The sequence below is a fragment of the Rattus norvegicus genome, chromosome 18 (assembly GCF_021556685.1).
Source record: "Rattus norvegicus strain SHRSP/BbbUtx chromosome 18, alternate assembly SHRSP_T2T, whole genome shotgun sequence".
NCBI lineage: Eukaryota > Metazoa > Chordata > Mammalia > Rodentia > Muridae > Rattus > Rattus norvegicus.
Genome location: NC_141551.1, coordinates 52,749,898 through 52,776,089, shown reverse-complemented (window position 1 = coordinate 52,776,089; position 26,192 = coordinate 52,749,898). Strand labels below are relative to the sequence as shown.

The following is a 26,192-nucleotide window of genomic DNA, read 5'->3' as shown; positions in this document are numbered from 1 at the left end:
AATGAAATCGTGTATTGTTTCAAACAGGAAGTGATTTATTGCCCTGTGGCGTCTTGACATAAAAGGATTCAGTTATTTCTCTATACATGTCTGGCTAAGAAAAACAGGGGGAAGAGAGCTTATAGTTGGGCAGTGTGTATAAGCTTTAGATGCCTTTGGACAAAGCCCAGCAGCCTGACTAAGGTAGTAAAATATGTGGAATTATTTTAATGGTTGTTTCAATTAATCCCGGGCTTATTCTTGGACTATTTAAGTTGAATTTTAGCATTTTGAGAATTTAATGGGTTCTGGAAACGGCAGGTTCTCAGAGGAGATGAGGCACAGGAAGAGTTGTTACCCTTCTCTTTGCTGACGTACACAAGGAAGAGAATTTGGTTTTCAGTAGAAACAGCAGAAGGTAAAGCTATGCATATTTTAATACATAGTGCTCCACCCAGCATGGTATTTATGAAAACTTTTACATGAGATAACAAGAATGAATATATATACATATTTACTTATTTACTTATTTATTTATTTATTTATTTATTTATTTATTTATTTATCAAAGGGTTGGGGAGCTAAAATGTCAATCACTGTAAGTTTCCACTAGCAAAGAGCAGATAGACTCTTTGAGATCTGGTACTGAACTCGGGAGCAATAAGAAGAATAAATAAAATATTTATTCTATAAGGCAATTATACACATATAATTTTTGGTGAGCATAAACGTGTATTTTGAGAAACCCAGCATCCTGTAGCCTTCCATGCACAGAAAGGAAATGTCTAATTCCAGCCTCTGCTGTGTAAGGTATCCCGTCCCACCGAATGAGGAGAGTTCAGTAACACTTGCAACATTAACAGCCCAGTTCATTGGCTCCCCTGAAGAGGGAGGCTAATCACAGGACTGCAGGACTATTAGTCTCCTACCGCTGCGTGAATAAGGCGTATTTTAACAAGCCTTCATTCCCACTTTCCAACCCAAGTACAAGGCACATTAAAAAAGCAGACAAGCACCCAGGTTGAATAGACAGGGAGATAGCACCATACAGATATAATAGGAATTCCTAGAGTACGAACATTCTGAGGGTTTTAATCTAAAAAGCAGATGACATACAAAAACAGTTGGGAATATGGAGAAAGGGTTGAAAATGGAGCTCTAACTCCATCAGGAAGTGAAGACTGTCTCTGGTGGGTGGACACAGCTGAGGGTGTGTCTGTGAGCCTGCGACTATGAAAATAGACATTTCAAAACCGAGACTCAAGAGAAGGAAGGAAAAGAGGGAGAAGGTAGAATGGCCAGGACGCAGGAGATGACTGCAGACCATGTGACAGGGACCCTGTGAGAACCATGGAAGATAAAACAATGATGAAAGCAAAAAACTCTCCCAGTTTAGGCCTGCAGTTTTCCTGAAGGGAAATGGAGGAGGAGTGGATCTGAGGGAGAGGAGAAGTGAGGGGTGGAGCTGGGATGAACAGAGGGAGGGGAAACTGCAGCTAGGATGTAATATATGAGAGAAGAATAAATATCAGATTTAGGAAGTTAAAAGAATGTGCAGATGTGCAAAAATAGCCAGCTTCATACCGAGGAAGATTCAAGTTAGAGGTCTATTATCCAACTTCAAGACTTACCATTAATTCACCATAAACAAAACCATACCCTGATTGACAGTGGCACATGTTATTAATAAGGCATGTCACTAGATGGGAAAAGCATATGTTTAAGAGAGGACAGGATTATGCATAAACTCTACCATTTACTGTGACCCTATGACTGTTATAAACAAAGTTTGCTGATTTATTTTAAAGTGGTGTTTCCCTTACATGAGATTGTCTCTGTGTTAAAACATACTTGCTCTTTTGTAAGTTTGTCGGAGACAATGCCATTTCTACCCTTCTTCCTGTAGTGTGATTGACAGCAAGGACTGGCACACACACCTCTAAGGCACCATGTGAAGTCATCCAAGCAGGCTACCCAGAAGTTCGTTCGTCTTATAGCTGAAAAGTTAAGCTGGGATTGGGATGCAGACTTCCCCTAAGTGAGGTTTCATCCCCAGTGAGACTCCCTTAGAGAAAACTAAATGTTCCCTTGTGAGTGGTTGTCAACTGGATATCACTTTATCACTTGGGATGGAGGAGTGTTTCCATTTGTTCTCTCAGCACCAGGACCCCATCTGGTGCAGACCTATGTAGGCTCCCTCCATGTTGCTGCAGTCTCTGTGAATTTATATATGCACCAGCCCTGCTGTGTCTAGAGAGCCTTGATTCTTTGGTGTTCTTCATCCCTCTGGCTCTTAAAGCCTTCCAGAATCCTTTTCTAATGAATTATATAGACACGCCTTTCCTCTTTGTAGGGCCACCATCATGCTTTCTTCTGTATGAGGGCAACACCACAGTTTGAGTCACCAGGTCCTTCCCTTGCCTCTTCCTGCCCTATTCATTGGGTTAATGATCAGAGCAATGGATTCATTACAGCATTTGCATGCATATACATCATTATACTTAGTTATTATCTGCTGCCCTCCTGGGCTACCCTCTCCTATACCCCTTGCACTGCTGTCTGGTTTTATCCTTCTCCTAGATAGAGTCCCTATCGTATGGATGCCATGTCTCTACTTCCCATCTCCCTTATGACCTCCTCATCCCTTCTCACCATCCCCTTTCTAGTTTCATGACCTATATACGTACATCTAAAAAAGCTCATGCACATGCATGTATGACCACACACACACACACACACACACACACACACACACAGACACACACACATCGAGTATACAAATGTATGCTTTTTAAAAAGATTTATTATTTATTTTGTGTATATGACTACATTGTCGTTGTCTTCAGACACACCAGAAGAGGGCATCAGATCTCATTACAGATGAGAGCCACCATGTGGTTGCTGAGAATTGAACTCAGGACCTCTGGGAGAGCAGTCTGTGCTCTTAACCACTGAGCCACCTCTCCAACCCCCAAATGTTCACTTTCAAATCCAGGTTCTGCATATAAGAGAAAGCATGGTATTTTCCTAATCTTGGATTATTTCACTTAGCATAATGATTTCCTTAGCATCCACTTCCCTACAAAGGTCATGAATTCATGGCCAAGTGCATTTCTACTGTGTTTGTGAAGCATGTTTTCTTTCACTGTGTGTCTGAAAGCACAGCCGTTCATCTGTTGACAGACATCTATGCTGGATCCGTTTCCTGGCCACTGACAACAATGCGACTATAAAGAAGGATGTGAAAGTATCTTTGTGTGCTGGTACATATCAAAGCATGGTGCAATGGAGTCACGTGGTAGCTCTATTTCAGTGTTTTGAGGAATCACTGTACTGATTCCCATTGTGGCTGTACAGATTCGCCCTTCCTGTAGCAGTGAGTTAGCGTTCTTTTTTTTTTTTTTATTAACTTGAGTATTTCTTTTTTTTTTTTGTAAAGTTATATTTATTTATTTATTTATTTATTTTTTAGTTCTTTTTTTTATTTTATTTTATTTTTTTTTATTAACTTGAGTATTTCTTATATACATTTCGAGTGTTATTCCCTTTCCCGGTTTCCGGGCAAACATCCCCCTCCCCCCTCCCCTTCCTTATGGGTGTTCCCCTCCCAACCCTCCCCCCATTGCCGCCCTCCCCCCATAGATTAGTTCACTGGGGGTTCAGTCTTAGCAGGACCCAGGGCTTCCCCTTCCACTGGTGCTCTTACTAGGATATTCATTGCTACCTATGGGGTCAGAGTCCAGGGTCAGTCCATGTATAGTCTTTAGGTAGTGGCTTAGTCCCTGGAAGCTCTGATTGCTTGGCATTGTTGTACTTTTGGGGTCTCGAGCCCCTTCAAGCTCTTCCAGTTCTTTCTCTGATTCCTTCAATAGGGGACCTATTCTCAGTTCAGTGGTTTGCTGCTGGCATTCGCCTCTATATTTGCTGTATTCTGGCTGTGTCTCTCAGGAGCGATCTACATCCGGCTCCTGTCGGTCTGCACTTCTTTGCTTCATCCATCTTGTCTAATTGGGTGGCTGTATATGTATGGGCCACATGTGGGGCAGGCTCTGAATGGGTGTTCCTTCAGTCTCTGTTTTAATCTTTGCCTCTCCCTTCCCTGCCAAGGGTATTCTTTTTCCTCATTTAAAGAAGGAGTGAAGCATTCACATTTTGATCATCTGTCTTGAGTTTCGTTTGTTCTAGGCATCTAGGGTAATTCAAGCATTTGGGCTAATAGCCACTTATCAATGAGTGCATACCATGTATGTCTTTCTGTGATTGGGTTAGCTCACTCAGGATGATATTTTCCAGTTCCAACCATTTGCCTACGAATTTCATAAACTCGTTGTTTTTGATAGCTGAGTAATATTCCATTGTGTAGATGTACCACATTTTCTGTATCCATTCCTCTGTTGAAGGGCATCTGGGTTCTTTCCAGCTTCTGGCTATTATAAATAAGGCTGCGATGAACATAGTGGAGCACGTGTCTCTTTTATATGTTGAGGCATCTTTTGGGTATATGCCCAAGAGAGGTATAGCTGGATCCTCAGGCAGTTCAATGTCCAATTTTCTGAGGAACCTCCAGACTGATTTCCAGAATGGTTTTACCAGTCTGCAATCCCACCAACAATGGAGGAGTGTTCCTCTTTCTCCACATCCTCGCCAGCATCTGCTGTCACCTGAGTTTTTGATCTTAGCCAATCGCACTGGTGTGAGGTGAAATCTCAGGGTTGTTTTGATTTGCATTTCCCTTATGACTAAAGATGTTGAACATTTCTTTAGGTGTTTCTCAGCCATTCGGCATTCCTCAGCTGTGAATTCTTTGTTTAGCTCTGAACCCCATTTTTTAATAGGGTTATTTGTTTCCCTGTGGTCTAACTTCTTGAGTTCTTTGTATATTTTGGATATAAGGCCTCTATCTGTTGTAGGATTGGTAAAGATCTTTTCCCAATCTGTTGGTTACCGTTTTGTCCTAACCACAGTGTCCTTTGCCTTACAGAAGCTTTGCAGTTTTATAAGATCCCATTTGTCGATTCTTGATCTTAGAGCATAAGCCATCCCGGGTTTCGGCAGCTGGTTTTTAATTTGGGTTGGGGATTTAGCTCAGTGGTAGAGCGCTTGCCTAGGAAGCGCAAGGCCCTGGGTTCGGTCCCCAGCTCCGAAAAAAAGAAACAAACAAACAAAAAAAAGACACAGAGTTAGCGTTCTTATCTCTTACATCCTTACTGGAAGTTTTTGTCATTTGTATTTCTGACAGCCATTCAGGCTGGGGTGACAGAGTCTCAAAATTGTTTTAGTTTATATGTCTCTGATATGTCTCTGATGGGTAAAAATACTGAACATATTTTCAAGAATTTCTTCTTTTGAGATCTATATCATGAGCTTATTTATCAAAAGTTTGTTTATTTTTGGTGTTTTCTCTACAGATTTTTATATATGCTAGGTGCCCACCCTTTTCTAATGTGAGGTTGGCAAAGATATTTTCTCATTTTGGAAGTTGTCTCCTCACTCCGGTAATCGTTTCCTTTGTTTTGCAAAAAAAAAAAAAAAAAAAAAAACCAAAACAACAACAAAACCAAAAATACACAAACAAACAAAAGCAAAACAAAATAAAAACCCTTTTATGTTATGTTTCATGCAATCCCATCTGTCAGTTCTTCAGATAATTTCCTGAGCTATTAGAGTTACATCAGGAAATCCTTGTTGATGTGTGTTCCAGATTTGGCTTCACTGTTTCCTCTGGAAGTTTCAAAGGTTCAGGTCTTACATTAACTTCTTTAATATCTTTTGAGTGGTGTGTGTGTGTGTGTGTGTGTGTGTGTGTGTGTGTGTGTGTGTGTGTTCGTGGGAGATAAGGATCTAATTTCATTCTCTCCAATCCTGAGTCTGCTAATTTTTGACAAAGCCTTATGTGTTTGTGTGGGTGTGCATGTGTGTGTGTGTGTGCATGTGTGTGTTCCTGTAAATGTGTGTATGTGCATGCACTTCTATGCTTCTGTTTGTGGAGACAAAGAGCGGACATTAGGAAACCCTCCTCTGTTGCTCCCCAACCTAATTCTTGGAAGTGGCTTTACCACTGAACTCAGAGCTTATCAATACAGATGTGCTGGCCAGCCAATAAACACCAGAACACCTCAGCCCTGGGATTACAGCTGTGCACTGCTGCTCTGCAGATTTTTTTGTTTTTGTTTTGTTTTTATGTGGGCATTAGAGACTCAAACATTCATCTTCATGCTTGTTCAGCAAACATTTTACCAGCCCAGTCATCTCCCCAGCCCCAACAACGCCTTTTCCCCAACATGAGCCTGGGAAAATTGGATCGTCACATGTAGAAGGAGGAAACTAGATCCCTGTCTCCCACCTTGTACACAAGAACACACATGTATTGGCTCATGTCTGTCTGTAGCTCCTGTTCTAGGGATATCCAGTGCCTTTTTCAAGCCTCTACACTGCATGCACATGGCACATAGACATACATGCAGGCAAAACACTTATATGAGTGTTAGAAGGGAATCCACGTAGTCCTGGGCTGGCTTGCTTTGTTTCCTTCTACATGTTACTGTACTGATTACACCATTAGTGTCAAGTTATGATGTGTGTGTGTGTGTGTGTGTGTGTGTGTGTGTGTGTGTGTGTGTGTTGAATTTGAACACAGAACCTTTTTTATATTAGGCCTCTGTTCATGTCTGAATTACACCCTCAAGCCTCCAGTTAGGTCAACCATCTACTAATTCTACACTTTGGACTTCAGGGATTGGAGTATGATGTCAAGTGCAACCCTTTTACTTCATTATCCTTTGAGGTGTATCATACCCAGTAGAACTCAAGCACAGTGCTGACCTTCTAAACTACTATGCCAATGATAGTTTACCATATGCTTACCTTAGTTTTAGCATGGCATCCATGGTTCTCCACTGAGCACATTGGAAGCAATGTCTCAAAACATCTAGGGAGAACTTTGTCCCTGTCTGTTCTCTTAACTGTAGCAATGACCATTATGTAACTAAAGAAAAACTATCCTGGGAGCCAAAAAGGTGCTTTAATTAGCCTGAGAATCTAAGCTTGGATCCCTAACACCTGATATGAAAGCTAATTGGTATAGGTGGTATCTGTAATGTATAACCCTAGCGCTAGGGGAGGCAGAAACAGGCAGATCATTTGGTCAACTGGTCTACCTGAACTGACAAGTTCCAGATTCAGTGAAATACATCATTGATTAAAAAGGGGGGAAAAGGAGCCTCGTTGGTGCAGTAGGTAGCATGTAAGTCTCATAAAAAGGGGGAAAGAGGTAGAGAGCAATCAAGGAAGAGAAGACACGTGACATCAACCTTGGGCCTCCACTTGCATGCACGCATGCACACACACACACACATACACACACACACTTGAAATCTCACACACCCTTACAAATACACAACCCCCTTCTACACACATTAGAAACACTAACCTGACATCCAGCTAGAAATTTAGAAAACAGAGAAGTTTACCATTATTTCAGCAACATGTTCTCTGCTTTGGGGAGCGTTAAATGGAGGTTATAACAGGTTAACGGATTTTGAGTTTCTGTCTGTAGGTGTTTAAAGATCATTTTTCTATAATTCTGGGCATAGAGCGCTAAATTTTTAAATATGCTAGGCTATATGGCCACGTTGTAGTCTATGTTGATATTTTTCTACCACACGATAATCAAGAGTAGATTCTAAATCATTAAACTGAATGAACTGTAACATAACGTTCGCCAAGAGCTATGCAAGTTTTGACTCATTCTGACCTTGGAGTTTTATTTTTGCTGATTCCTTAACAGCAAGTTAATGATAGACAGGTGCTTCTGTATCTTCAGGTCCCTCCCCATGCCCATCCACAGCACAGCACCTTCTGTGTTTCCAGGGCACTTTGTCTCTTCTTGGTCTATACTAATTTGGATCAAAAATTGAAACCAAAACTGAATGGGGGATTTTAAACATTCTGTTGATAGGTGGCCTCTTTGTCCTGGCAAGAGGTGCCACTGATGTTCCAACAAGAGGACAGCAGGCAGCTGCACAACTCAACCCATCTAGTCATCACTATTCTTGCCAACTGTGGCTTCCTCATCAATCCTCTTCCATTGTACACTGTCTCTATTTGCTCAGATTTTCTTTCCTTACACAACTTGGTAAGTCTTCTTGTGTGATTTAAAGTTTTCCTATCCTTAAGAAGTTAAAGATTTCACCAGGACGAGCCTTTCTCCACAATTTTTCATTGACTCGTAAAAATTAATATGCCATATCCAAAAGGAAGATCTGAAAGCCTGGGTCACATTGTGAAAGTTTTCTTCTGTCATTCTTTCATTACTTCTGCTCCCTCCCTTTTTTTTTAGACAGCAACATTTTATATACCAGGACCCTTGAACCAGCCTTTCTTCACACCTATGATTTTATCCGTAAGGTTTTTACTCTTGGGTCAGGGAGATGGCTCAGTTGGTGAGAGTACTTGCTAGTCATGCAAGAGGACATGTACTTGTATCTTCTGTGCCCTTGAACAAAGACTTGGGCAAGGCTGTGCATGTCCATAACCTCAGTGCTGGTGGAGACCCAAGAATCCCCAAAGCATGCCAGCTAACCAGCCCAGCCAAAACACAGCACTCCTGGCTCAGTGAGAGACCTTGTCTCAAAAACTAAGGTGGAAAAGAACAGAGGAAGACACCTGCCCTCCTCTTCCTTCCTCCCTCCTTATGCACGCACACAGAGATGCATCTCTCTCTCTCTCTCTCTCTCTCTCTCTCTCTCTCTCTCTCACACACACACACACACACAGAGAGACTTACTCTTTAATTAATCTTTGAAAACATGAATTCAGTCTTCTTAATTAACATATTGTCATTTTTATGTTTCACTGATGAATTTTTAAAGTAACAAGTTGGTTTTAGTTCCAAGAAACTCTCTCTGCTCCTATGATTATATTCCCTAAGAGCTTTTATCCTACTCAGATTACCTCCATCTTCATAGTAGAGGCCCATTCAATACCCACTTTCATTTTTCCCCTTCTAATTAGGCTACAAAATTCCTATCAATCTTCTTCTGTCTATTCATATGGACAGTGTACTGAATCCATCTGCACACCTCTGTGGATCTCTCTGGTCTTTGGCATAGTGTAACAAGTGGCCTTAGCAGATAGCCACTAGCCAGGCTAGTTGTTTTCACCATTCACTGGCAGAAGACCTTTCAGTTCAAAAATTCAAGTAGAGACAGATGTTCTCAACCCAACTTGGAAATTATTCATCCTCACTTAAGAGAACCCAATACTTCTAGCTTCTGTCATTGCTGTAAATGCAACAGAAGAAACATTCCTCCCTGCCTTTTTTCTCCTTTTCTATCCTCCCACGTCATCTGGCTCTCACCATGTACCTCCTCCATAATCACCCCTCACCAGTTCACACACAGTTAAATTTCTAGCTCTTCCCCTGTCTATACCTTCTTTCAAGGACTTGGCATCTGTTTGTATTGGGAAGCTTGGCTTATTCTGGGTAAGTGAGTCTAAGTCTCCATTCACTGAAATGATTACAAGTTATAACAGAATGAAACCATACTCATGCTTTTTTAAATTACTTCTCTAGAAGTAAAGTATGTGCAGAATCATGTGACAGAACAAAAAGATAGACCAGGATGATCACGCGAACAGATGGCTTTAATAATATTCATTTAATGCTTACTTCTGATCTTTCAGTCTTACCATTCATCTGGTGATTGCAAACTCACTCATATTATTGCTTACTTTTATACTAGTAATGTTGCCTAATATTTACCAGGTGTCTATACATGCCAGCCTTTGATATGATGCTTGACATGGATAATTTCTAACCTTCCCCAAACCCCATGAAATAGGTGTTAATATTCCCAATATATTACAGCATGGAAACCAAGGCCTTGCGAGGTTCAATAGGTTAGTAGTGTCATGTGGCTAGTGAGCTGATTTACCCCCCTTAACTGAGTAAAGTATTGAGGGTCATAACACTTCTCTGCATTGTCAACTACATCTGGAATGCAGGTCCACAAGGAAAGAACTCTTTTTGTTGGTTTGAATGAGAATGGCTTCCATAGTCTCCCATATTGGAATGCTTGGTCCCCAGATAGTGTTAACTGTTTGGGAAGGATTAGGAGGTGTGCCTTGTTGGAGAAAGTGTGACCTTGTTTGAAGAGTCCCAGTGTATCACTGGGGTGGACTCTCTCTCTCTCTACCTCCTGCCTGCAGATCAGAATGTAATCTCTCAGTTAATACTCCAGTGCCTTGCGTGCCTACCTGCCACCCTGTTTCCCATCATGATAGTTATGGACTCACCCTCTGAAACTGTACTGAAGTCTACAAGTGGATAAAATGTGACTTTTGTTTTTCAAGAACAAGTAATCTAGGGCTGGGGATATAGCCCAGATGGTAGACTACCTGCCTATTATGGTCAAAGCCCTGAGTTCAATACCCAGCACCACATAAAGTGGACATGGTGGTCAATCTAATCCAGACTCAGGAGATAGAGGCAGGAGCCTCAGTTCAGGTCATCCTCAGACATCCTGCCATGGGGATAATTCCCCAGCTCAAAAAACAAACAAACAAACAAACATAACAATCTAAGTAGTGGTTCTCAATCTGTGGGTCATGACCTCTTCGGCAAACCTGTCTCCAAAAATATTTATGTTACTATTTATAACATTCATATAAGTACAGTTATGAAGTAGCAACAAAATAATCTTATGGTTGGGGGTCACCACAACGTAAGGAACTGTGTCATAGGATCACAGCTTCAGAAAGATTGGGAGCTACTGATCTAAAGGGAAAGCATACACATTAGCAATTACATATAACACAGGGCTAATGTTGTTTGATGTACTGTGGAACCACACGTGACAAAGTATTAATTTTCTAGTAGATTGTGAACCCCTCTCTCTCACTTTGATCAACAGAGTCACATGAAGAAATAAATACCACTTTAGAGCTGTTTTTAATCAGAAAGTTTATTGCACTCATCTATTGACTATTTGACGGTATAAATGACAATGAAACTAATTCTGAGGGAGGTTTATTGTCTTTGGGAAAGAGAGAGCGTAACACTTAAAGCATTAATTTTGTTTGCAATCACCAAGTAAACCATACTGCATTATGAGTTTTTCTTCGTAAAAATATAGAGAGAAATACTGCAATTTGGTCATATCAAAACAAAGGTGAGACAAAAATGGTGAACAGGACTCTACAGGACAGTTTGCTGTGTGTAGCCCCTGCTTCACAAGCAACCACTCCACACAAGCCTCTGTACATGTCCATGGCACTAAGCCTTTAAAATAAAAATAGCCCTTCAGTGTTTCCTTGTAATAATAAGGACATATTACCCAGAGATGGAAAATTCATTTTTTAAAAACCATAATCCTAAGATTTGATTTTTATGATCTTTGTCTTACTTGAATTGTAGTCTTCTAATATCACATTGATGATATATGCTGTTTTTGTTTGAGTTTGAGTTATATTTGGTAGAAAAGTTCCCTAGGGCTGATCACCATTATGGCCTACTGACATCAAGATAACCATATTTTCATAAAGTTGCCTGCATTTCTCACAATCAGGAGGTATTATGCTAATGGATTTGGCCATAACACCCTATGCTGCTCTGTTGTAAACTTCTAAGGTCAGTTTTTCTGTACTTGGCCAACACCCACAAAAACATTGCTAAACACATTAAATTCTGTCCACTACTAGTACTCTATGAGGAGGGGCTATCTAGCACTGTGAGTAATTATGACAATTCCCATGTCACAGAATTATGTCACAAATATCATGGTCTCCTAATAAAAACAAGTATATGAATTATCATCTGGGCAAGTTCTGATATACTGCTGTACAAATGGTAAATGGTAAAATGGTTCAATTTCTAAGGAAAAATAATGGCTAGGACCACATTTGCATCTGGATGTCCCATACAAGGAATTATCAAACCTATCCAGTGCTTTCTTCTGCAGGGTACCAGAGAGAAATTATAGCAAAATATCTAGAAAATTATGCTTTGTCTCCAGAGACAGTGTGGGATTTTTACAGTGTCTGAAATATGAAATGTTCTGACTTTGGGAAAGTCTTGAGGAAACTTCTAGGTAAACTCTGCCTTGGACACAGGTTCAGAAGATCAGCTTGTGTTAGGATATGGGTATCAATGGATTCTACAGGGTAGCTTGTGGGCGTGTCATTACCACCTCATAAGACATCTGTTTGGAACCTTCTCTGTAGATTTTTCCAGTAAGATCCTCTCACTGTTGCACACAAATTCTTTTTCCCAAATGGTACAATGGGGAAAGACAGCTTTAATAAACAAACAATCTCTATAGAGTCACAGGGACCTCAATCTTACCGTTATGCGTAAAAGAGATGGTATTTAAGGAGAAAAAGGGAAAGTGTTCAACCTTCTCATAGCAGGAAGGGCTCCTATGGCTGCTAAACCATGTGTCCGCTTGATGTTTGCTCCCTAGGGATCAGCCAGTGCTGGAAAAAAATTCGATTGTTTCTAAAGAATGTTCCAGATAATGTAAGAGCAATTTCCCTAAGTGCATTTGCAGAACTATTCACCTGACCAAATTAATCCATCATGATAGGCACAGGTGGGCAATGCAAAATGACTACATTCCGCCTCAGAGGCAGACTGGGATAACACTTTATAGCTGCCGCTAGTAGGTGAGTGTAGTAGTCAATTATTAATAGACTCCAACAGACTGTCACATGGGTCTTCGTGTCATTCTGCTCTGATGTTACACATGCTCACACCCTTTCCTCTCTTCTGTGTGCTCAGATATAGCAATGCTTTGTTGCATCACATTGGCATTCTCATGTGACAAAAGCCTTGGGGTAAAGCTGTGTCTGCTAGAGTGTACATCAGGCAAGCATTTGTTCTGGTCTGCTGAGAATAGTCTATATTTAAACCCAATGCCTGATGGCTATTAGTAATGCCCTCATTTACTATTAAAAGTGGCCCAGTTTATATGCTCAGTTATTGATGACCATGATGAAAGTCTTTAGCAAAATCACTGGTAATTCTCATCGCTCCTTCTTCCCGAGCTTAACCAAGACTCAGGGAACCAACATCCCCAAAGAGATCTCCACTGTGGACTATTAGAAAGTTCCATTCCAGTGATCAGCTACACACCTATGGCTACTATACTATTTTAGCAATGATCAATTTTAATAGGTTCAATTTGTATATTTTCATTTCCTTCCTCCAAAAGAAAAATAACGTGTTCCTTTTGAGCAGAAGATGAATGGCAATGATTCAGGAAACGATGGACATATCATAATTCTGCATTAACAACCCAAACACTATAAAACAGAATACACGACTTAATGAAAATACAAACTAAAAAGAAACGAGTGCATGTCACATTAGCAATGCAAAAGGCCAGCTTAAGCATGGTTTCTCTAAATCAATAGTTAATAAGAAAAGTGCCCCTTTCCCAAATATGCACAAAAAATATCTCAGTCACTTGTAGGGAAAAATTAAGGAAAACATCCCCCTAAGACTATATTACAACAAGTATTACTAATGGTTCCTCTAACCCAAGCATCTTACATGTAAAATGTACACCCTTTGCTGCTCACCAGACACTCACTCAATCAAACAATAAAACGATTGCATCTTTGTATATATGGATAACTGATAAGTTATGAACCTCAAGTGGTAAATATGCATGGTGGGACAGCAATTAGAATGACGTCACAAATCTAACATGGGCCGAAGGTCAAATGGAAATGCCACATTTATGTATTGATTTCTGCGATACTCATATACTATGTCTAAAATAATTCTAATTGAACATTTCTCATCCTAAAAACAAACAAAGGTTTTATGTTTCGATTTGCTCTCATTGCTATCCAATCCTACCACCTGACAGAATGCTTCTGATCTTGAGTCCAAATGGAAAAAAAAAACCATTATGCAAGGAGGACTCAGGAGAATATTCCTTGTCTCCTATGTGTTTGGCAGTTTTCACTTTTCTTAGATAAACATGTGGTGACCTGCACGATCCTAGGAGTGGCTCTGTGATGTTACAGACAACAAATAGACTTTAGTTTTCCAGGTGACAATACAATGTCTCCTCCAGTCTCTGTCTCTTAAAGGTCCCATGAAGTTCACCTTATCAGCCAACATCTTAAAACAAGTCATTGGTGCCATTCCTAATCTAACAGCAAGGAGAAATCATGAAGCTCTCTCCTTCTAAGCCCTGTGATCACAACACACCTCGATGGGTGTTAGCCTCAGCTTGGAGCTTTCTGGTACATGTCCAACAACTGCTTATTAGAGTAATTCACAGTCATCTGCAATGCCAACTGGAGATGAACTGAAGGCTTGAAAAGAGTACCAATGGTCACCCAGTAGTCCTTTGATGTCATTCGCTGCTGTTGCTGCTGTTGCTGGTGGTGCTGCTGCTGCTGCTGCCACCACCATCCTCTCTCTTTGGGGAGGATGAACTGTCCCTTACTGGCAGCAGGTCATAATGGCAAGGGATGTGACTGTTCTTTGGAAGGTCATATGGGTCTTGGGTGACATGACCATTGTTGCTGAATACTCCTTGCACCACACTGACTGTAGGTTCTGTAATAATCAGGAACAAAAAAACAATCAGCAAGGGAATTTTGTTTTAAAGATGCTGCTATTTCTTGCACATATTAAACACAAAAGAAGTACTTTATAAAAAATATAGGGAAATAGTTTTGAAAAAGAACATTCTTTTATAATCATACAGGGAACAGAACTCTATAGTTGTTGGACAAACGGACACTGAGGAATGGTGTTCATAGAAAAGGATGAAGAAATCGAGGGGATGAACACAGATTATGGATACGAATCATTGTCTCATGACACCTTGAGGATAACCAAGTCCGCGCCCTTGACTCTACAGGTGAAAGTGTTCTTAGAGGTTACCTCAATTTACGGAAACACTAAACACATTCACAACTTTAGCCTCAAACTCTGAGCAGAGTTCTCATCTCACTTTGGTGGGGTTAAAGGACAGTTGGGGGAATGCTGTTACTACCTATAAATTAACTAATTTTCTCCATTAACAAGATATTTTTATGATATATATGGATAGAGAGACTAAACTATATAGACCTACTATTTAGTCAATATTGGCTGCAGTATGGTTTTTTTCCCAAATGGCATCCACAGACTGTACTTAAAATAAGTGTAATTTTACATTTAATTCCTCCTAATTTATATCAGATTCATATGAGAATACATCTGATATATTAAACAAGTTTAAAATAAAAAGCATTATGTTAATATCATGAACACAGCCAGGAAATGGAGCCCCAGGTTTGCTCCACTCGAGCCATTTGTTTTGGCTTACCCGCTGTATTAGCTAATATGATGCATTTGCTCCTCCACATGTGTACTAAAATATTTACCATGGTCATAAGACAAAAGGTGATGGCTATATGGAAGATAAGGAAGACTATTTTAAATTTGCTAAATGTTGTTTTCCTGAAACATTCATTTCCCATCAGTTGGTCTGATCTCTGTACAGCCCAATGGGATAGAAAGCACGGGCTACTTAGAACTGCTTCGAACACCATCTTGTGCCAACGTTCTTTATATGGATGGAGAACTCACCGACTTCATAGACATTCCTGTTGGCTGAAGTTGAGTTATTGATCTCTGCATATGGGGAGTCTCTTCGCGCTGGCGACTTCATCTCCACGTAGCCACACTCGGAGCTTTTAGGCAAGAGCGCAGGAGGGTCTTTAATGGTGGCATATGGGTTCTCTGAGCTGCTTAGGGAACAAGTACTTGAATTGTACTCAGAATTCTTCCCCAGATCTGAGAGGAGAAATGGAATGAAAGGAGTAAGTGTAGTTTCACGGGCAACATCATTTCGTGCTGATAATTTCCTTGGGCAGATTATTTCTTTTTCTTTATGGGTAAATTTCTATAATGGCATTTTCTGAAAATAATGTGCACTTACCACCTATTCTGAAGACAATTTGCTATAAAATTGTCCATCTATAAAGTAATTGTAGCTCGCCTCTAAGGGGATTACTGAGAAAAATGGCATGGCGCTGATTTCGTTTTGATGATCACATCCACATACAATTAATTCTATTCTGATACGATGAGAAAATTTACTAATTCAAGCCTTTAAATCAATAAACCTGGAGTTGATGGGTCCAGAAACACAGGATAGTACTGGACACCATGTTGCTCAGAGTCACTGCGGGTGGTCATTAGATGGCCATCTGATCCCTTCTTATTTCCAGCTGTCTCCCATTGCACATTTCTCTTTCCCAAGACACCATTTAATTTAAAGGAAATGTGAGTGTATTCCCTCAGAAAACTAGCACGTTTGCTCCCAATCAGATCCGTCATTGTCTTTCTCTCCATGTCTGTCAAACATGTTTGTATCTTGGCATAGTGACTTATCACGTAGAAGGTTCTAGACCAAGTTGATAAATCCACTTTTGTTTGTTTTAAGAATTATTTCGGGCTCTGAGATCCTTCTCCAAATGTATGCCTTACCTTTTAAGGACTTTCCCATATAGCTTCTGTCCAGCCCAAAAGCACCTGTGGTTTTGAAAGATAACGCATGAGAACTGAAGGTAAATGGAAAGAAGCCTGGGTCACAAATCACCACAGGCAACTGCCCTGCTGTGAGCCACTACAGCTCTGCTCTCAAATCTTTATATCTCATCAGTCATGGTGGGGGCAGACCCAAGAGTCCTGTATGCTCATCTCATCAATTATCCCCATCAGAAAAGCCTGATGAATTCATGTAGGAACGAAGGGACAAGAAGTGAGAAATCAGCCACCATGAATCAAGGCTGAATAACATGACTAGCCAAGACTAGACTGGAGAGTTCACTTCTAACAGCTCCTTCAAGGGTCTGAACACTTAGTTTCACAGTAGCTAGTATTCAGTTATAGGATCATCTCCATTAGAAGCGTGTTGACTTAATACTTTATAAGCCAATGCTTGAAGTTTTTGACCATTTTTACTTGAAGTTTTTGACTTTTCCAGTATAGAGGGAGGGGACATTTGCAGTGAGTCTACCTAGACAAAATAAACAGTTGTCTTGTTTTCAAATATCTGTACTTGATGGAGGCGGGTGTTGGTTTAGAATACATAGTCCTGCTCACACTGGGCAAAGCAAAATCTGTTGGCAGTGAAAGCAAACAAACTCTGAAAATCAATGACGTCATAAGCATCTTAGAGCACTAGACAGTAACCACCAATCCACAGCATTCACACGTGGCAAAGACAAGAAGTCCCTCTCTAGCCCGTTCTATGCCACCGCACACAAATGCCATGTAGAAGTGCTAGTACTGAACAGGAAACAAGGATCCCACTGGAGCTGTCAGGAGAAAGAAGAAAAAGCAGTGGCTAGGAGACCGAGCACTTGGCTCTCATCACTCCATGGGTGCATAACTCTAGGGCCTGAGCTCTGAGTGTCAGTTTTCTCTTCTCTAAAATGGGGACTCCAAAAACTGCACTGCAGTCTTACATAGCCGTTCTTGTCATTAAATGAAGTAGAACATGCTTCAGGCTTGCAGACTGTGCACTTGGTGTTAGCCAAAAGGCCGAGAAACTATGGCTTGCAGACTCTGAAGCACCATATGAATGAATGGGGTTTCAATTACCGTAACACTTAAGGTGTCATTAGCACCATCAGGACCTGTAAGCTTCTGTAAGCTTTTCAGGACACTGTTTAGCGTCTTTCAAAGCAATGCTAAAGACTTGGTTAAAATCAGAGAGTAGTGATGGGTCATGAACTTTCCAATTCTTAAACACAATGTTTAAGAATGTTGACCGCCTCTATACATTTCTCTGTTAATGTCCTCTATACATTTCTCCGTTAATGTCCTTAGATTCAGGTTTAGACGGTGATGCCCTAGCAGGATCTTTTAGGGGAAAGAATAGGAACTCTCATGTTTAATATCAATCATATTCAGGAAAGATATGGAAATATTTTCTTCTCTAAAACGCACTTTCCTGGGTCTCAGTCATCACATTGTTGGCAAAGGCTCAGGAACCTACAGAGTAGTGGTTCTCAACCTGTGAGTCACAACGTCCTTTATGGGGGTCGCCTAAGGCCATCTGCATATCAGATATTTATGTTATGATTCATAATAGTAGCAAAATTAGTTATGGAATAGCAATGAAAATAATTTTATGGCCACCAAAACTTGGGGAACTATATTAAAGGAGTGTGGCATTAGAAAGGTTGAGAATCATTGCTATTGAGGGATGGGATAAGACAGTTTGTAACAGAAATTAACCTTAACAAAGAGAAACATGGCCTTGGTCATTAGCTCTTGAATGCCAACCTCTAAGCTCTTGCAATATTCTGCCCAATAAGAATAGTCTGTTTTCCTAGAGGCTTAGTGTAGAAGCTTTATTAGACAGACCAGAAGGTTGATTGAAGTGGAGGGGTTATGTCATATTAGCTTTTAATGGGATAGAATATAAGTAAGGCTGCAATCATTTGGGCAGTTAATCATGTCCATAGGACAAACCTCCAAACCCTGGATATGAGTATTAAGGTGACCTTCACAAGTTGGCAACACTGAGCGGTATATGCTGTGCCAGGAAAATCAACAGGAACTATAATTGAGGGGGAGAAGACCACTGGTCACTCTCATGCTCTGATCATTTTGAATTCTGCCCTTGGTAGATTCTAATCCATATCCCTTTGTTAACCATCTGAAATCATAATTACAGGGGCATTCAATGAGTTCTGGGAATCACCTGAAATTATTGATTCACACTATTTATTGTCTCTTTGACCTGTGAGCTTGCAATTGGTGTCAAAAGCAAGAGTGGTCTTGGGACCTCCCAGTCTTGGAAAATCTCCTTGGATGGGAAAGATGTATTGCCTCTGAGAGCTGCATCACTGTAGGGCTGTGACTACACTACTCTGCCAAATTCTCTTGGTCTCCTCTAAACTATAGGCAGTTTTCTTGAATGTCCTTCTGGGTCTAGATTCAGTGTTTATCCTTTTTCCAGACACTAGAAAGAAAATAAGTGTGGTTCGATCAAAATTAGGAGACAAGTTCAGCCATAAGACCACTCAGCCAGGTTTTCAGCTATAGCCGGAGACTGTGGAAGCTGTTTTAGTAAGAGAGCCAGTGGACTCCCTCACAACTCCTGTTTGCACAAATCCTCAGGAAAGGAGCTTTCAAATGCTCAGTTTAATCTGATTCCCACAATAAGCCAGTACGTGCTTGCCACCCCCATTTTAAACACGAATAAATAAACCCAAGAGGGTAAGTTCCAGGCCAGTGCTATACGACAACAGGAGTCAACCTCTGGGCTTTCTCTGTCAAGTGTAGAACTATTTTAAGACAGATGAGAACAACTATTCCAAGGGGATGGGGGACGGCTCTGTCAGGAAGACACTGGCTGCTCTTCCAGAGAACCCATGTTCAGTTCACAGCACTCACACCCAATGGTTCACACTATACACTGCCCAACTTCAGTTCTCGGGGGCCTGGCACCCTTTTCTGGTCTCTAGGGGCACACAACTGTGACATCCCCTCTCATGCACGTGTGCACACAAATAAGAATAAACAAAGCCAATCATCCCTTTGTTTAAAAAAAAAACCTCCTTGCTTTTTCACCTATATTGTGCCTTGGTGTTTCAAAGAAAAATTAGAATAGGATTCATGAGTGAGTCAACCCCATACAGCTGACAGATTTTGCAAATAAAGTTTATTTAAAGTGTAGTATTTATTCCGTGTAACAATTGTGTTTACTTACGGCATTCCATTGGGCTTCCTGGCAATTCCAACATTTAACAAATATATGTGAAATGTTGTTGTGGTTAGCCTTAAATGTCAGTCATCTTAGAGGACTAGAGCCATCCTAGAGGAAGGCCCCTACTGAAGGATTGCCTAGATCAGACGGACCTATGGGCATATCTTAGGGAGTTGTATTGATTACTAATTTGATGCAGGAGAGCCCAGCCTACTGTGGGTGGCACCATCCTTAGGCACTTAGTCCAAACTTGTAGAAGAAAGCAGGGAGAGGGAGAGATAGAGGGGGAAGGAAGAGTGGGAAGGGAGGGAGGGACAGGGTGGGGGAGATGTTTTTTCCCTTGAGTTTCTGCCCTAACTTCTATGATGGCCTATGACCTAGAATTGTAAGATGAAATAAAGCCTTTCCTCCCATAAGGTGCTTTTGGCTAAAGATTTTTTTTAATTGCAGCAACAGAATGAATCTAACAGAGGCAGACTCACAGTACCATGTGCTCAGTGATATTCCAGAAGCTGGGACCCGCAATTCCTGATGAGGAGTCCTCAAAATTAATACGATTTCCAGTAGTAGAACAGCACTGCCTGCCTGCCACTCTAATTCCCTTTCAAGTGAACAGTGGGGTTTCCCTGAAGCTCTACAGTACGAGCCAATCAGCCCATGGACTGCAGAGCAGACAGGAGAGTCTGTCTGTCTACTACTAAGCCAGACAGAAATTAAGGCTGTGAGACGGCGATAGGGGTGGTGCAGAATATAATTTTATAAAATTCCCTTAGTGACAGAAAATGAGATTACTATTACAAATTAACAAAAATAACTATTTGAAATGTTCTTAATTTTTAATTTGCAAAATGGTAAGTATCAAATAGGCGTCGTCTACATTGGCAGGGGCCCTTTGGGGTGTTGAATAATACCTAAAAACTATAAATTGCCTGGGTTCGGTCAGCTCCGAAAAAAAGAACCAAAAAAAAAAAACTATAAATTGATACCAATTGCAAAACCCTTGAAAGACCACTAATCCCACAACTGTTTCCTGAGCTGAAAAGGGAACAGGACATTCGATATTAAGAGCTAACAAAATCACGATCGTGTTAAAAGTTGACAGCGTTCAAAGGTCAGATGTAACGGAACTTTCAAACAGTATACCAGGCTTTGTGGAAGTCACTCCAGCTCATTATGGTTTGTGTGTTGAATGGTCACATGGTGCTGGGGACTCCCCATTGGAGTACTGGTGAGAGCTGAGTTAATATGGAGGAAGCTACTAGCAGGCAGAGATGCTTTTCTAGAAATCCTGGTGCAACGTGATACCCTCAATAGTGAGTGTGAAACAAGTAAGGCGTCAAGGGTAGTGGTAAGCCCTATAGAAGTGCCAGACGTAATTCATTATTTGGGTTGGGTGCCTGTTTCTGGTGGAGAGCTGTAGTGCACACACAGAACAGTGAACACATAGTATGCACATGCACTTGTGGGCCTCACCAAGCTCATTGAGGTAGCCTCCTTGCTTCCAGTCAGCTGGCAACGTCCCAGTGCAGTCCACCAAAGCGCCTCTCTTCCCTGGATTCACATTTTTAAGATTCACAAACAGTTGATTGTTTTTTGACTATGAAACAAACAGACAAAGAAGATGGTTTAAGAAGAGAACACACTGGAGGAGAGTAAGTTCAGAGTTTATGGCAAGGTCGCCCCCTCAACTAAGGCGGAGAAAAGGTGAGGAAACCCATCCCTGGCATGCAGAATGCCCGTCCCTCTATCCATCTCTTCCCCGTACCCCAGCCCTGTAACCTGAAGGTGCTCATTTTACACTGTCACTTTTTGCCAATTAAACATCATTTCTGGTTATAAATGAAGAATTTTAAATTGAAGAAAGGAATTGTGGGTGTAAGTTTTATGAAAGTCTCCATGATGCTGTGAGTCCCCAGTGCCTTGGCCATTCCGGTGGGCATACACATGACCGTGAGACCCGGTAGGAGACCCGGTAGGATGACGAGCACTGTATTTGGGAAGGTGGAGTGCTAGTTAACTCTGAGGTGCTGCCGTGAAAAACCAGCATTGTCAATTTAATGACAGTGGATTAAATGGATTAACTTGATTTCCCCCCTCTTTTGTTCTGTTCCTTCCTTCCCTAATAGAAATCTGGACCGTGGTGAGGCAGACAATGGAGACTGGAGACAGGGGTGGGCACAGTGGGAAGGTACATTGGGAACTCAGAGCATCCTGGGAGGACACAGAGTCACGGGGGGTCAGAGAGGATACACTTGATGATTTCACAATGGATTTTTACATTTTTAATGACATCATCAAGAGATCTCATTTTCATCTCATATAAGAACATTATCCTTGACGTAATATAAACAGTGGGGTTGTTGTTGGCGAGACCTTACCACACACAGCACCAGCGGAAGAGACTGGAAGCCATTGTTACTTAGAGGTGAGGCCTCTGGGGATGTTCAGCTACACTCACAGGACAGTTTAGGGGGAGTCAAGTGAGCAGGACACAGGAACTATCTGAATGTGTGCCTCATCCCTCTCCCCTCCCCACATTCCAATTCCTGAGGTATCGTCTCTCACCTTTGCAATGGTCATCCTGTCCCTGTTGTTCACATGAGGGGACGCGGCACACTGGCTAAGTGTGTGATAACTGGGATTGGTGAAGTAGTGGCTGTTGGCATTTCCGCCATTGCTGTGAGGCAGGGTTTCTGTAAAAGAAGAGGAAATGGTTAAATCAAAATGATAGTGAAGATGTTTTCCTCTCCAGCCCAGCCCACTCTTCAAAGCCCCTAGAAGGACAGGCCCAGCTACTGCCTCCTTGGAAATTGTGAGTGCATCCACAGAAGACGGCTCTTAGCTTTGGGACCTGTAAACACAGAGTGTCATAAGAAACTACACCATCTATACCCATCGGCTTCTTTTAAAAAGCACTTGATTTCCTGACACAGTAATTCTACGCCGAAAACATACTCTTATGTAAATTACCTATTTTGCATATTCTCTCAGAATCATAATATTTATAAGCATGTGGCCAGGGTCTTTCGGTAATTGCTGAAGACTGAGTAAGATTTTCCGTTTCCTCAGTGTAAGAGTTTGCTCCCTTTGATGGTTGAATGTGTGCATTGTCGCTGTCTCCCGCCCCCTACACACACACCCTGCTTGTGACAAGAAGATTCAGAAGAGGTTTCATAAGGGACTGCCTTGGCTCTTGCTAATACCTCGGGCTTGTGTCCTGTATACCCTGGTTCTCTCCAGTTACTGACACGTGCAGGCACAGGGCTGGAGGATGCTGACTGAAGCACATACAGCAGAGACTGTGCTCTCTCTCTTTCTCCCCCCAACACTCATACATGACAGAACTTGGAACTGGTTTGTTCGGCAGAGCCTATCTATGAATTAAGCTGCCTAAATAGAAAACAACCATTCATTGATTCCCCATGTAAAAATCCTCGCTGAACGCCTGGAAAAGATGGCTCAGTGGTTAAGAATGCTTGAAGCTCTTCCAGAGGACCCAGGTTCAATTCCAAGATCTCAAACACCCATATTGAGCAGTTCACAACCATCTGCAACTCTAGCTCTCTTGGGAATCTGACTACTTCTTCCGGTCCCAACAGGTACCTACATACATAAACAAAGACACACACACACACACACACACACACACACACACACACACACACACACACACGCACATGCGCCTTTTTCAAAAGCCTTTGAAAAAATGAAAGTGATGATTTTTCTACTGCTAAGACGTAACCCATATCTCTAAGCACATATACCATGAGGTCATGTTAGGGGAGCCGATCAGATGCAATAGACACACAGCCAAACACCAAATTCCAAAGAACGTAAATTTACAAGGAGGGTTCCCACAGGGCAGCCTCCCTGCACCACAGCCCTCCCGGCACCGCAGCCCTGCCTGCACCTCAGTCCTACCTGCAATGGTATAGTCTGCATTGATAACCCTCATGGCAGGGGTGTAGGTCACGGCCGGCATGCTCGATTCCTTCCTCTTCTGCTTGTGTCTGTAGATAACGAACAGCGCCAGCAGGAAGAGCACAACAAGCAGAAGGACCACGATGCCCGCGATGGCCCCAATCTGATAGGAGTCAGCAGGAAGGGCGGTGCTGGTCCTGCTTAAGCTGTTCAGATTGCCCACGATGATGACCCCAGCTAGGAGAGGGTGGAAACAGACCGAGTATGGGTGACCGTGGGCCAGATACAGGTTCTACCTCTATTAAAGCAAAAACCAGAAACACACCCACTGGCCTAGCACCTGGGTGAGTTCAGTCGGTGAGACGCTTATTTGGAAGCACGGTAAAAACAGATGCTCTACACTTTCTAACGTCGCCAGTGCCACGCCCCTGCAAAGCCCTCGGGAGGCAGTGTATGCACCCCGAGAGTCTGGCGCGGGCTGGGAGCTACTCATCGATTTCAGATTAAACTCAGATTGGCAATTAAGCTTGGATAATACTTTTCCTAATTTTTGTTTTGCTCGATGAGTTCTCTAGTGCTGATCACATGGGAATAAGTCCATACCTACCAGTCTAACTCAATCTTTCATTTAACCTTAATATTTTTTTAAAAGATTTATTTATTTTTATTTTATGTTCATTGGTGTTTTGCCTGCATGTGTGACTTGAAGGTTTCAGATCTTCTGGAACTGGAGATAGAGCTGCGAGCAGCCATGGGGGCACTAGGAATTGAACTCAGGTCCTCTGGAAGGGCAGTCAGTGCTCTTAACCACTGAGCCATCTCCCCAGCCCCTGACCTTGATATTTTAAAGAGAGAGTTGCCTTCTAAACAAGCAGAGCTCCGACACAAGCCTAGGTCAATAAGCCTCTCACTGCCAGACACACCATCTTATAAAAAGCTATTTTCAACACCAGGAAGATTTCTCTTATAGTTCCTGGTAATAACACCTGTACCTCTACCCATCAAAGTCAAAACTCCCAGTGGAAGTCCCACTCATAACCACCAGGAGAACATTCTGGGCCCTCTGCCCCAGAGTGTCAGAACTGTCCAAGTACTTCCATGAAAAAAATATTTGACAAATAATCCCAGATGAATATGATACACACCCAGTTAAAACAACACCTACGCAAATTTCTTCAAAAGTTAAGTATATGCCCATTTTACAATTCAATCACTCTCTTCTGGAGTGTTTAACCCAAAAGAGATGAAATCACATGTCATGTGGAGATCGGCACTCCTTGCCCACACGGTCTTAGCAGTGACGGCCAAACACTGAAAACCACCCCGGATGTCCACAAATTATGGTATACCTATTCAACGGGATAGTACACAGCAGCAAAGAACTGAACTACCAGTTTGTTTAAAAAACACATTTGAACTTCAAAACGCTTATGGTAACTAAACAAAGCCAGGTATAAGAAGAATACAATGCGGTTTCCCTAAATGGGTCGCCTTGTCTGGCCTCAGTGGGACAGAATGTGCCTAGTTCTGCAGTGACTTGAGGTACCAGGGTGGGTTGATATCTGGAGGGGGGGCTCCCACCTCTCAGAGAAGGGGAGGAGGGGACGGGGAGGGGCTGTGTGAGGGGGGACGGGGAGGAGAGGGATGTAAGGAAATAAATAAATAAATTTATGAAAAACTACAAAAAAAATACAATGTGATTCTTTCCACAGGAGATTCTAGAAAAAAAATGCAAAAAGTGACAGAAAGGTCAGTGGTGGCCTTCTTCTATGGAAGAAGTAGCAGGGGCGGGCATGCAGAAACAGGTAAGAGAGTGAGGGATACTGTCTTTATTGGGGTGGTTGCTTTGGGGATATATATATATATATATATATATATATATATATATATATATATATATATGTGTGTGTGTGTGTGTGTGTGTGTGTGTGTGTGTGTGTGTGTGTGTTTTATGTTTCAGAAAATTGTGTAAGGTAAATGTGTGTGGGTTTAAATGCCAGCTATGCCTGAATAAATCTAAAATTATTAGAAAGTTGTTCATGGATTTTAGAATAGGAAAAGCTGTGGCATTGTGTCATAGCTGTGTGTCCTTGAGAACCTTCTCTAACTACTACAACCTTTAGCTGGTTTCTTTATCTATTAAAGATGGCGACAATAAGGTATCCATCCGGCAACCACATAATCAGCTAGCCCATCTGAGTTTGAATTAGGTTTACCCAGGTTAGTGTAAGGGAAAGTACTTAACACCGAGCTGCACGGTGGCCACACACCGAGAAGCAGTCGTTCGTTATTCACTGGGACTTTACCTTGGTCACATCGTGCTCCTTTCCACCCTGGGCTACAGTAACACGTGCCGGTGATGTGGTCACAGGTGGAGTTGTTCAGACAGTCGCAGATCTGGCGACAGCCATAGCCGTATGTTCCCGCAGGGCATTCTGGAGAGGAAATGAAGCCAATGTATTTCCCAAGTCTAGGGGAGACGAAGCCTGCCTCCTCCTGCATGTCAGCTGATGTGCCCTCTCCATAGGCTCCTGCTTGGACAGAACCATGCCACCCAAG

At 41.8% G+C, this 26,192-nt stretch overlaps 1 protein-coding gene and 1 long non-coding RNA gene across 3 annotated transcripts in view; one reads left to right on the top strand and one right to left on the bottom strand.

Moving 5' to 3' along the window:
- The window catches only part of LOC147999808 (uncharacterized), a 70,928-nt gene that overhangs the window by 41,261 nt on the left and 3,475 nt on the right, over positions 1-26,192 (top strand). Inside the window, exon 3 of the long non-coding RNA XR_015642985.1 lies at positions 25,346-25,438. This is a non-coding gene — a long non-coding RNA (uncharacterized LOC147999808). The remainder of the gene's footprint in view (positions 1-25,345; positions 25,439-26,192) is intronic.
- Positions 10,924-26,192, bottom strand: part of Megf10 (multiple EGF-like domains 10) — a 157,073-nt gene continuing 141,804 nt past the window's right edge. Inside the window, exons 19-25 of one of the 2 annotated variants that reach the window (XM_087592318.1) lie at positions 25,940-26,068; positions 23,634-23,870; positions 22,278-22,405; positions 21,186-21,309; positions 16,478-16,522; positions 15,575-15,781; positions 10,924-14,554 (exon numbers count right to left, since the gene is read on the bottom strand). In XM_087592318.1, coding sequence (XP_087448444.1) covers positions 14,349-14,554; positions 15,575-15,781; positions 16,478-16,522; positions 21,186-21,309; positions 22,278-22,405; positions 23,634-23,870; positions 25,940-26,068 — 1,076 coding nt within the window. In that variant the 3' untranslated portion in view covers positions 10,924-14,348. 2 annotated transcript variants of the gene reach the window in all.